The sequence below is a fragment of the Oryctolagus cuniculus genome, chromosome 16 (assembly GCF_051225735.1).
Source record: "Oryctolagus cuniculus isolate XC-2025 breed Fujian yellow rabbit chromosome 16, ASM5122573v1, whole genome shotgun sequence".
NCBI classification, from domain to species: domain Eukaryota; kingdom Metazoa; phylum Chordata; class Mammalia; order Lagomorpha; family Leporidae; genus Oryctolagus; species Oryctolagus cuniculus.
In genome coordinates this window covers 20,313,534-20,325,729 of record NC_142882.1, presented here as the reverse complement: position 1 = coordinate 20,325,729, position 12,196 = coordinate 20,313,534, and the positions used below count along the sequence as shown (strand labels likewise).

At 66.5% G+C, this 12,196-nt stretch overlaps 1 protein-coding gene across 12 annotated transcripts in view; it reads left to right on the top strand.

Moving 5' to 3' along the window:
* The window catches only part of MYO9B (myosin IXB), an 83,362-nt gene that overhangs the window by 65,949 nt on the left and 5,217 nt on the right, over positions 1–12,196 (top strand). For 10 of the 12 annotated variants that reach the window (XM_089315821.1, XM_089315822.1, XM_089315823.1 and 7 more), the window contains exons 15-26: positions 654–767; positions 2,332–2,371; positions 3,340–3,462; positions 4,096–4,176; positions 5,013–5,123; positions 6,135–6,257; positions 7,515–7,831; positions 8,377–9,228; positions 9,820–9,880; positions 9,998–10,122; positions 11,227–11,357; positions 11,456–11,616. In XM_089315821.1, the coding sequence (XP_089171947.1) occupies positions 654–767; positions 2,332–2,371; positions 3,340–3,462; positions 4,096–4,176; positions 5,013–5,123; positions 6,135–6,257; positions 7,515–7,831; positions 8,377–9,228; positions 9,820–9,880; positions 9,998–10,122; positions 11,227–11,357; positions 11,456–11,616 (2,239 nt within the window). The remainder of the gene's footprint in view (positions 1–653; positions 768–2,331; positions 2,372–3,339; positions 3,463–4,095; positions 4,177–5,012; positions 5,124–6,134; positions 6,258–7,514; positions 7,832–8,376; positions 9,229–9,819; positions 9,881–9,997; positions 10,123–11,226; positions 11,358–11,455; positions 11,617–12,196) is intronic. The other 2 variants (XM_089315826.1, XM_089315825.1) reach the window with 1 other exon arrangement.

The following is a 12,196-nucleotide window of genomic DNA, read 5'->3' as shown; positions in this document are numbered from 1 at the left end:
CAGACGCCGGTCTCCTGGCCGGTCGCCCTTAGCATTTGCGGCCACGCCATCTCAGTTTTCTGCTCTGAGCTGCTCCTGATCCCCCGTGGTGGCCGAGGTTTGGGGCCTAGCACGCGAGCCCACGCTAGCCACCCTGCGCCCTCGGGGTGCCCAGCAACGTCCCTGCCTCCACCCCCAGAGGCCAGGAGCGGGGGCGACACATTGAGGACATAGTGGACCCCTGGCGGACAGCACCCACGCTGACACCGCCACGTTCAGCTCGCTCTTGCGAGCGCTGGAGTCTGGTCCCCTCCCCCCAACAAGACTTGTGCAGTCCTTGAGGAGGTGGGCGTGGACCGCAGACTGGGTCTCTGCACGGCTTCCCACAGATCCAGAAGCTGGGGGGAGCGGGACACGAAGTAGACTGCCACGGTGACAGATTCGTTTGCCCAAAGCACCACTGCCTCCCCCCCACTGCCACCGCCGTGGCCAGGGCCTGGGAAGGGCGGCCGGTTCCGCCTGGTCCCCCTGCCCAGCCCAGGGGTGGGGGCGGCTCGTCCAGGCGCGTGTTTCAGCTCTGGGGCCTGGGGACCCATGGGGACCCAGGGTGGTGGGCCCCTGGTGCTAACTCTGTCTCTTCTCTGTCACTGCGCCCCCCTCCTCCCCTCCCCCAGCGATTTGCATAACCAAATCATCAAGAGCATCAAGGGGCTGCCGTGGCAGGGCGAGGACCCGCGGAGGCTCCTCCAGGCCCTGGGTCGGCTCCCGAAGCCCTGCACCTCCGTCCTGTGAGTCCCCCATCCTCGCCCTCCAGGCCCCGCCCATGAGCGCCACCACTGCCACCCGCCAGGCACTCATGCCCCGCCCCCAGCTGCTCCCCCCACCTCCCCCAGCTCCCAGCACAGCCCCACGTGCCAGGTCCCAGGTTGACAAAAGCGTCCCACGAAGCCTGTTTGCATCTGAGCCCCTCCCTCCCGGTGACTCACCGCCCCCAGATGAGCCCCCCGAGTGCCCTCAGCATGTGTGTGTGACCTCGGCTCCCAAAACCCAGGAATGGCAGCACTCAGACCCTGTGTCTCGGCCCATTTTCCTGTGGTTGTCACAAGTAACCAGGCTGGAGGGGCAGAGTAGGGCGGCCCCATCTTTCCCACCTCTGGTGGGGGCCTGCGGGCCAGACAGGAAGCCGAGGTGCAGCTCCAGGCTCATGCTCACGGCAGGGACCAAAATTCATTCATTCCCTCCCTCTCCACCCCAGCCCTGCTTTTAAAGCCCCACCACCACCCGGGGGTCAAAGCCTCCCGCCCGGGAAGCCCTGGGCAGCCTCGTCCAGACCCCAGCCGGCAGCCGGGACTTCCAGGGTCTCCAAATCAACAGCCTAGAGCGGCCCCCGTGCCCATGGGGAGCGCCCCTGTGAGGATGGAGGGGCGCCCACCACACGCTGTGTTGGCTGCAAGATGCCAGTGAGACCCGGGCGTAGGGACGGCCCCAGCCGAGAGATGGGCTTCCATGTTTCCAGCTGCCCTCACTGCCAGCGGGGCCCGAGCAGCCCCTACCCTTCTCCTCCCACTTCAGGCTCACAGATAGTAGTGGGGGGCTTCAAAGCACCCGTGGAAAATGGGATTACCAGACATCAAGGAGAGGTGCTGTGGGCCTAGCACGGCTTGGGGCCCCCACGTCCCCATCAGAGCGCGGGTCCCAGCGGTCCCAGCAGCCCACTTCCCATCCAGCTGCCGCCAGCGCCCCCGGGAGCCCCTGATGGTGCTCCCGGCTCCTGGCTTCCGCCAGCCCGGCCCGGCCCTGCCCTGGCTGTTGTGGCCATTTGGGGAGTGAACCCGCAGAGGGGAGATCCCCTCCCTACTCACTCTGCCTTTCAAATAAAAACTAAAACTTTTTTAAGTAAAAGATGAATTAGGGGGAAATCCTGTGATTTTTCAGAAGGTGTTTATGTCAGCGTGAGCGGGATGATTCACTCCCGAACCGTTTATGAAGCACCCGCGCAGCCGCCCCGCTCTCCAGGCCCCACGCGGGACCCCTCCCGCCCTTGGCTGTGGCGCCCGTGGCGGGTGCCACCCCCCACTCCCCAGACGGTGCAGGGGGGTGCGGCTGCCGCTGGCTGGCGACCGCGGCACCGCCCCCGTCCCCCCGCCCACCCCCAGCAGGCGGGAGCCCGGGCGTCTCAGGAGGGGTGGCAGCGGCCACCTTGTTCCACTTGTGTCTGTCCACTGACTGCTCTCCGCGCTCTCTCTCCCCCTCTCTCTCTCTCTAACCCGCAAGGCGTGGCTTGCTGCACTAACCCAGACCCGGACAGCGTGTGTCCTTGTGTTCACAAAACCGTTTTTAATATTTTGACAGGAAGAGTAAAGGTATCAAACCAAAGCAGACCATCCCGAAGGTAAAGCCCCACGCCCGCCGCCACGCGTCCTTCGCTCGCTCGCCGCTCCCCCTCCCCCCACGACCCCGGCGCCAGGCGGCAGCGGAGTCCCACGTCCCAGGGCCTGGGTCCCGGTCCCGGCTCTGCGCTGGCGCCAGCTCCCTGCGCATGCGCACCCTGGGAGGCCGCCGTGACGGCGCAGGTGCTGGGGCTCCCGGACGGAGCCCCCGGCTTCCGCCTGGCCCAGCTCTGGCTGTGGTGGGCATCTGGGGAGTGAACCAGCGGATGGCGCTTGTGCTCACGCTGCCTCCCTCCCTCCCTCCCTCCCTCCCTCTCTCCCTCCCTCTCTCTTCCTCTCTCTCCCTCCCTCTCTCCCTCCCTCCCTCTCTCCGCCTCTCCAGTGATGCCTTTAAAGAGCGACACGGGGAGGGAGGGGACGTGGGACTTCTGCAGCCTCCTCCTTCCTTCCTCGCCCACCTCCTCCCTCCCTCTAAAAACCTCCGCTCCCTCCTGGAGCGCCTGGGACCTGCTTCTGCCAGGGCTTCCCACAGGCGTGGCGGGGGCGTGCCCGAGCCGTGTGCCCAGCGAGGGGCCTAGGGAAGGAAGGCGCCGCCCCTGCCCCCCTACCCTGTGAGTAGAGGGAGGGGCCTAGGGAAGGAAGGTGCCGCCCCCTGCCCCCCCCCGTGAGCAGAGGGAGGGGCCTAGGAAAGGAAGGTGCCGCCCCCTGCCCCCCCCCCCGTGAGCAGAGGGAGGGGCATAGGGAAGGAAGGTGCCGCCCCCCTGTGAGCAGAGGGAGGGGCCTAGGGAAGGAAGGCGCTGCCCCTTGCCCCCCCCATGAGCAGAGGGAGGGGCCTAGGGAAGGAAGGCGCCGCCCCTTGCCCCCCAGCCCTGTGAGTGGAGGGAGGGGCCTAGGGAAGGAAGGCGCTGCCCCCTGCCCTGGCCCCCACGCAGGCCGCAGGAGAGCGGGCCGACCCCTGCATCCTTTGCAGAACCTGCTGGACTCCAAGTCCCTGAAGCTGGTCATCAGCATGACCCTGCACGACCGCACCACCAAGTCACTGCTGCACCTGCACAAGAAGAAGAAGCCGCCCAGCATCAGCGCCCAGTTCCAGGTGAGGGCGGGGGCCCGGGGCCTCCAGCCGCCCCGCAGGCTGCAGCCGTCCTGCCAGCTCTCCCGCTGGGCCCCGTAGGCGGCAGGAGTGTCACCCCCCAGCCTGGCCCCTGTGGCCAGACGCTGCCGGGAAGCATCACTGCTCCTGGCTGAGGACCCAGGACTTGGCGTTGAGGTCAGCATGACCCCCAGGCCGCACCCTCGGGTCGTGTTTCCCCACTCTCCTTGGCTGCTGGGAAGCTCAGGGACACATTCCTTTCTTTTCTTTTTCTTTCTTGTGTCACCGGCTGGGCTGCCGATTCTCACCTTCAGCACTTCTTGTTCCCTCCCCTTTGCCTGAACCTGAGTCTCTGTCCCCACTGTGGCCGTGACTTCCTGTGGGGGGGCGGGGAGACCGCAGGCCAGAGACCCAGACCCTGTGGCCGAGGCCCCTTCTGAGTCTGGCGTGTGTTTCAGATTCCCAGAAGGAGTTTCTGCCCTGCCCCCGGCCCAGGCACAGCCCCCAGTGCCCGGGTCCCCGCCCCCGGCCCAGGCACAGCCCCCAGTGCCCGGGTCCCCACCCCCGGCTCAGGCACAGCCTCCAGTGCCCGGGTCCCTGCCTCCGGCTCCACTTGGTGTCCTTCTCCTTCCCCAGACGTCACTCAACAAGCTCCTGGAGGCACTGGGCCAGGCCGAGCCCTTCTTTATCCGCTGCATCCGCTCCAACGCCGAGAAGGTGGGTGTGGGGCCCCACGTGCACCAGGAGGCAGGGGCCAGGCCCCAGGAGCACAGCCGCTGCTCAGACAGGAGTTTCTAGAGAGCGGGGGGGGGGGGGGACCCTAGCCCCAGGCCTCGTCCTCTTACCAGGATGCCGAGTTCCCCTGGGGCAGCTCAGGGACTCCCGGGGCCATGCAGGGCCAGGAGGCCCTCAGGCTGGAGCAGGAGCCCCAGGAGACACCATCTGTCCCTGTGTCTGCTCCTCCACGGATGGCCAGAGCCAGGCTCCGCCCCGCCCAGCCCCAGGCATCGCCCCCATGTCTTGCTCCACCTGGGGCAGCTCAGCGGGCACCTGCATTCGCCCTCCCGTCCCTCAGGCCCTGACCACTGGGGTGCGTGGCATCCAGGCTGCTGGGCTGCAGGCTGGGGGCTCACTGAGGAGGTCTCCTTTCCTGCCCCTCTGGCCCCTGGGCTGCCTCCTCCTGTCCTGGGCCCTCATCCAGGCACCCCCAACACATCTCCAGGGACCATGGCATCCGCCAGGTCTCGCCCCTGCCCCCCAGTGCCCAGCCTGGGGTCCACACAGGGCCGGGTTTGTCCTTTTCTCCGAAACTCCTTGTCACAGCCGATTATGGTCACTCAAAGTGAGGCAGCTTCAGCAGTGCCAGGGGCCACGACAGAGCAGGCGCCAGGCTTCCTAGAGTCAGCGCCATGGGGCGGGGCTGTCTCCCAGCTCCAGGACAGCAGGATCCTCCCCCTGCTCCCCGGGCCAGCAGCGCCCGTGTGTGCACCGTGCCCCTACCCCTCCCCCTCCCCTGAGGGTGGCTGCCCTGATGGCTCCCACGCCCATTGCAGAAGGAGCTGAGCTTTGATGAGGAGCTGGTGCTGCAGCAGCTGCGCTACACGGGCATGCTGGAGACTGTGCGCATCCGGCGCTCGGGCTACAGCGCCAAGTACACCTTCCAGGTAGCACACCCTCCAGGCGGGACGGGGGCAGTGGACACAAAGCCCCTCGGAGCCCCAACGCCTACCGCACAGCTTCCCTAGTGGACGCTTTTATACCCAGCTCTCTTACCCTGCCGCCCGGCAGCAGGAGCTCTGGCCCCGTTCCCATGGCCCTGTTCCAGAAAGCGGGGTGGCGATGTCAGTCCTTGCCCACAGGTGCCATGGACGCCCACTGTGGTGTGCTCAGAGAGCCACGGATTTGGGGGCGGGCAGGTGGTCCAGCAGCTGATGCCCACCTTCCACGCAGCAGGACTGGTGCTCGGTCTCCTGGCGTGGCCTGTGACTCCAGCTTCTGCTACAGCGCTCCCTGGGAGGCAGCAGGGAGGGCTCAAGGAGCTGGGTCCTTGCTGCCCGCGTGAGCGGCCTGGGTGGAGCTCCCGGCTCCCGGCTGGCATCGGCCTGGCCCCGCCCCAGCCATAGCTGCTGTGGGCTTTTGAGGAGTGTGAACCAGAAAACAGGAGCTTCCTCCATCTCAGATAAACTGATAAGCATACATTTCTTTAAAGATTTATTCACTTATTTGGAAGAATTGCAGAGAGAGGGAGAGACAGAGGGAGAAGCCTCCATCGGCTGGTTCACTCCCCAGATGGCCTCAACAGCTGGGGCTGTTCCAGGCCGAAGCCAGAGGCCCTGAGCTGCTTCTGGGTCTCCCACTTGGTGCAGGGGTCCAAGCACTTGGGCCACCTTCCACTGCTTTCCCAGGCCATAGCGGAGAGCTGGGTCGGAAGTGGAGCACCTGGGACTTGAACCGGTGCCCATATGGGATGCCAGCACTGCAGGTGGTGGCTTAACCTGCTGTGCCACAGCGCCGGCCCCACCGTGGTCTCTCAAGCTTGAGCTTCTTGGGACGTCCAGTTTGGGCCTGGGGAGCCAGGTCTGGCCAGGGAGGGGTCAGGGCCCTGTCTCCCTGTTGCAGGCGGGAGTGCTCACAGGGGCCCTCCTTCCTGCCCCCAAATCCCCACCCCGCCCCAGGATTTCACGGAGCAGTTCCAGGTTCTGCTGCCCAAGGACGCCCAGCCGTGCCGGGAGGTCATCTCGGCCCTGCTGGAGAAGATGGCCATAGACAAGAGGAGCTACCAGATTGGGAAGACCAAGGTCAGTGTCCGCCCCGGCCCCGGCCGCCCAGCCCAGCAGAGGGCAGAGTGATGAAGCTGAGGGGTGGGGCGCCCCAGCCCAAGCTCCGCCCACTGCTGTTCAGGGCAGTCCCACACAGGGCACCATGCAGCTGCCCTTGTTTCTTTTTTTTTTTTAAGATTTATCTATTTATTTGAAAGGCAGAGTTACAGAGAGAGAGAGAGAGGGAGAGAAAGAGAGGTCTTCCATCTGCTGGTTCACCCCCAGATGGCTGCAATGGCCAGAGCTGAGACGATCTGAAGCCAGGAGCCAGGAGCTTCTTCCGGGTTTCCCACGCAGGTGCAGGGGCCCAAGCACTTGGGCCATCTTCCACTGCTTTCCCAGGCCACAGCAGGGAGATGGATGGGAAGTGGAGCAGCCAGGACTCGAACCCACGCCCCTATGGGATGCGGGCGCCGCAGGCCAGAGCGTTAACCCGCTGCGCCACAGTGCCGGCCCCTGCCCTTGTTTCTGACAAAAGTCTGTGCTCAGCTCCCTGAGCAAAAGGTCCATCGAGTGACCCCGAATCTGCCCAGGAGACCTGAGGGGGCTGTACACAAGCATGTGGGTAGAGGTGCCCTTGCAGCCAAGAGGTGGCCGCGGCCCGCGTGCCTGTCAGCTGCCTTCGTAGACACTGCAGGGGGCTTGGCCGTACAGCAGAATACTGTTCAGTCGTGAAGAGGAGTGGGGCTGGCACAGGCCTGCGTGGGCACCCCTCCCGTCACAGCGCCCAGGCGCCAGTCCTGGCCCCACTCCCGGTTCCAGCTCCCTGCCCACACGCACCCCGGGAGGCAGCAGTGACGACGCGAGTACGGGGTCCCCGCCAGCCACATGGGAGACCTGAATGGAGCCCCTGGAGGAGTGAACCAGAGATAGGGGATTTCTGTCTGTCTGTCTGTCTGCCTGCCTGTCTCTGTCTGCCTTATAAATAAAAATGGGAAAAAATGAGATGCTACAGTGTACCTGAGCCTTGAGGACTTGATGCTGAGAGAGGCCAGGCAGGGAAGGCCACAGGGCGCAGGATCCGTGGACAGAAGTGTCCAGAACCGGCGGTCGGCAGACAGGAAGCAGAGGAGGGGCTGCTGGGGGGAGGGGCGGGGGTCCGCCTCTGGAATGTTCTGGAAACAGGTGATGGTGGCAGGTTTCGGGCTTCCTGACCCCCTCCTGGGCATGGACCAGCACAGCCTCTGGGTGGGCCGTGGGGGTGCGGCCGGGCTGACCCCGCCCCCTGCCCGCCAGGTCTTCCTCAAGGAGACGGAGCGCCAGGCGCTGCAGGAGACGCTGCACCGGGAGGTGGTGCGCCGGATCCTGCTGCTGCAGAGCTGGTTCCGCATGGCGCTGGAGCGCCGGCACTTCCTGCACACCAAGCGGGCGGCCGTCACCATCCAGGCCTGCTGGAGGTCCTACCGCGTCCGCCGGGCGCTGGAGCGCACGCAGGCCGCTGTGTTCCTCCAGGCCGCCTGGAGGGGCTACCGGCAGCGTGCAGCCTACCGGTGCCAGCGCCAGAGCATCATCCGCCTGCAGAGCCTGTGCCGGGGCCACCTGCAGCGCCGGAGGCGAGTGCCCGGGGTGGTCCTGAACCAGGAGGTCCCTGGGGGGCGTGGGCGTGGCCGCGGGGGGCTGGGGGGGCCTTGGCTGTTCCAGGGGTCGCACATCACCTCCGTCAGGAGTTCCCCAGACGCCTGGACTTGGCTGTACAAGGTGCTGCCTGGACCAGCCCGCAGCGGGCTCCTGGCCCCCGTGGTGAAACTCGGGTGTCTACTGAGACCACCCGCTCCTGGCCTGGGCACCCCCCGGGGTGCCCCCACTCCCCCAGAGACAGCTCCCAGGGCGTGGACTCCGTGGCCCCAGCCACACCCCCTAAACTGCCAGGGTCAAGTCCGTGAACCTCAGAGGAATTCGAAGGGCCTCTGAAACCAATCATGGCTGCCCCAGTGAGGGTCCACCAGGGCTGGGCAGCAGGGCCCCGCCTGGACCCCGCGCTGCTGTCCCGGGAGCACCTCTCAGCCCTGGGGGGCAGGGATCGTGGGAGGCGGAGGCTGGGCCGACGCTGGAGGCCATGGGGGAGGGTTCTGAACCAGCCCCCTTCTGCCCACAACAGCTTCAGGCTGATGCTGGCGGAGAAGCAGAGGGCGGAGGAGCAGGCGCGGGCGGCTCAGGCCGCGGAGCCGGGAACCTCGGAGGGCCCAGCCGCCAGCGTGGAGCAGGCGGCTGAGCAGGGCACGGAGGCGGCAGAGGACAGTGGGCACCCGGCACCAGGGCCTGCGGCACAGCCCAGGGACGAGCCCCCGGCCGGGCCCTCCCCACCGGGCACCGAGAAGCCTCTCCCGGCCCAGAAGCAGGCGGCGGCCGAGGGCCCGGAGAAGGTGCCCAGGGGCCGGGAGAAGCGCGAGTCGCGGCGGCAGAGAGGGCTGGAGCACGTGGAGCTGCAGAACAGGCACAGCCAGGCCTGCAGGGACGAGCGGGGCCTCCGAGAGCCTTCCGGAAGGGCCGCCCGCGAGCCAGGCCAGAGCCCCCCGCGAAGCACCCCGGTGCAGGGAGACGACGAGACCCCCGCGGGGACAGGGCCGGAAACCCAGGCCGCGGCTCCTGAACAGCCCGCGGAGACGCCGCAGGCCGAGGCCGGCACCAGAGTCTCTGGGGAGACCGAGAAGGCGCCCCCCGGCGGCAGCCCGAGGCCCAGCCGCGCAGAGCGGCCCACCAGCCTGGCCCTGGACAGTAGGATCTGCCCGCCGGCCCCCCGCAGCACCCCCGAAGCCCCCAAGGCTCAGGACAAGCTCGAGAGCCCCGGGGGTCCCACCCAGATCCAGCGGTACCGGGACCCGGACGCCGAGCGGCTGGCCAACGCCGTGGAGCTGTGGCGGGGCAAGAAACTGATGGCCGCCAGCCCCAGCGCCATGCTGAGCCACTCTCTGGACCTGACCGAGAGGCAGCGCGCCCTCGCGCCCTCAGAGTGAGTGCCACCCCACCCCTATCCGAACACCCGGGCAGGGCACCAGCTCAAATCCCCAGAACCTGTGCGCAGCCCTGCCCACCAGGTGAGGGGGACACGCTGACGGCCGGCCCAAAGACAAGGCACTGCCCAAGGATGGCCAGCTGAGGCCCGGGCTGGGCCCTGCACCCTGGCGACCTCCCAGAAGGAGCCGCGCTCACATACAAACCCTCAGCGTCAAGGACAGCCCACTGGACAGGGCGGCCATGGGGGTGGGGTAGAGCGGTGGCCGCATGGACAGGGAATGGGTACTAGGAGGCAGGGCTGGGGGAGTGGGCGGGTCATGGGAAGATGGACGGATGGACAGACTGAGGGGTGGGCGAGTCACAGAGGGATGGGCAAATGGGCCAGTGGACGGGGGTGCACAGACCTGTCAAGGCAGCCTGGGGCTGACCCACACATTCCCACACGGGCACAGAGGCCAGAAACACCCATTCCCTCCTCCACCCAACTCAGGACTACCCAGCGTCCCCCAGGGCAGGGTCGGCCAGAGCAGGGGCCCCGGAGGAGCGCGCCCTGGTCAGCCCACACCATGTGTCTCTGGCCCCACAGGGAGAAGCGCATGTCCTTGTCGGCCAGCGACGTCTCCAGGCTGTCCCCGGGCAAGGCCCAGGTAAAGCTGCAGGATGCGGTCTCGCCCCTCCAGCTCCAAGCCCGCCTGCACCCAGAGGAGCTGCAGGGTGGCCCCCCACCTTCCCTACCCAGCCCCTCCCACTCGGTCCTCTCGCAGCCCCAAGTGGACAGCGCCGACGGGGAGCCGAGCAGCAAGAAGCCGGCCGTGCAGAAGAAGAAGTCGGGCGACGTGTCCTCCGGCCCGGACGCAGGGCTGTCCCCCGGGTCCCAGGTCGACTCTAAGTACGTATGGGGCTCGCGGGGACCAGACTGCCAGGGAGGGGCCCCAGGTCTCCCGCCGCAGCCTAGCAGGCGCGTGCTCGGTGGCCCTGGGTGCCGGGGCGGCTGTGCCGGGGCGGAGACCATCCCTGGGGAAGCCGGGAGCCAGTCTGGGTCGCCTCCCCTGGGTCCACGCAGACGGTTTCCATTTGACTTTCTACGGCTCCTGGCCCCAGATGGAAGAAAACTGGGTCACAGCCGCATCCCCAGAGCACCGCTGTTAGGCAGAGAGGACAGACCGAGCCCCAGAGCCCAGACAGGCTGGGGCCCCTGCCTGCACCCCTGCAGCCCGTGCGCCTCTCCCCTCTTTTCTCTTAATATTTACATTTGCCCCAAGATGCACCACAGTTGGGGTTCCTGTTCTGGCCTCCTTTTTATTATTATTTGTTTATTTTCATTTTATTTGAGAGACAGACAACCTGTGGCTGGTTCGTGCTTCATATTAAACGCCCACAATTGGCCGAGACTGGACCAGGCTGAAGCCGGGAGCTGGGCGCTCCGGGCGGGTCTCCCGTGTGGATGATAGGGAGCCCAGTCCTTGGGCTGTCACCTGCTGCCTCCAGGAAGCTGGGGTTCCGGGGGAAGGCAGGACTCGAACTTGGGCCTCTGTTTGCTGCGGGATGTAGGCGTCCCGGGGCAGTGTCTTAACCACTACCCCAAACACCCGCTACAGCTCTGGTCTTGTATCTTGTTTATTTAAAAGGCAGAGTTGTCGAGGATGAGAGACAGGGGTCTTCCATCCACTGGGCCGGGCCAAAGCCAGGAACCACGCGGCTGGCGGGGGCCCGAGCGTGTGGGCCGGTGCCCACTGCTCTCCCAGGCGCAGTGGCTGGGAGCTGGGTCGGGAGCAGAGCGGTGGGGACTCTGCCGTGAGACGCCGGCGCCGCGGGCGGCCCAACTGCTGCACCAGACGCCGCATCCTGCGTGTCTCCCCTGACGCCCCTGAAGAAGCTGGCCTTTTTTTTTTTTTCTTTTCCTTCCAGGAATGTTCTAGAACGTTGGCTGGGTGCCGGGCCTCCCGCCCCTCCTCCCGCGGTGAGGCTCACAGGGGACTGTTGACTTCCACAGGTCTACTTTTAAGAGGCTGTTCCTGCATAAGACCAAGGATAAGAAATACAGCCTGGAGGGCGTGGACGAGATGGAGCCTGCAGCGCCGGGCCACGGGGCGCTGGAAGCCGCCAGCAAGAGGGGTCCCGAAGGTCGGTGGCCCCAAGGCCGAGCCCAGAGCGCTGAGCCCCGGGCTCCGAGGAGGGGGCCGGGCCGTGACCCTGACCGGCCGCCCCGTCTGCCCCCACAGCGGCCGACAAGCACGCCAAGGAGCCCGGGGGCAAAGGGAAGAAGAGCCGGAACCTGAAGGTGGGCAAAATCACCGTGTCTGAGAAGTGGCGGGAGTCGGTGTTCCGCAAGATCACCAACGCCAACGAACTCAAGTACCTGGACGAGTTCCTGCTCAACAAGGTGGGCGGGGCCAGGGCGTCACTCAGTGGGGGCGGGGCCGCGGGCTGGCACTCAGCGGGGGCGGGGCCGGGGCAGAGGACTGGACAGGACACCCCTCAGCTGTGCGGTCCCCGAAGTTCACCCTGGGGCTGGTGTTTGGCGCAGGGGTTCCGACGCCACTTGGAAAACCTGTGCCCCACATGGGGTGCGTGCGTGGGTCCCGGCCACCCACAGATGGAGGTCCTGGCCTGGTCCCGACAGCCACTGGGGGATGTCTGGGGAGTGAGCCAACAGATAGGAATCTCCTCCATGCTCTGTTTCTTTCTTGCTTTCTCTGCCTTTAAAAAAAAAGGAAAAAAAAAAACAAACTTATGGGGCCGGCCTGGTAGCGTACCAGGTAAAGGTGCCACCTGCAGTGCCAGCATCTCAAGTGAGCACCGGTTCGAGTCCCGGCTGCTCCACTTCCGGTCCAGCTCCCTGCTACTGGCCTGGGAAAAGCAGCAGAACAGGCCCCAGGCGTTGGGGCCCCTGCCGCCCACACGGGTGACCTGGAGGAAGCTCCTGCTGCCAGCGTTAGCCTGGCCCAGCCCTGGCCATTGCA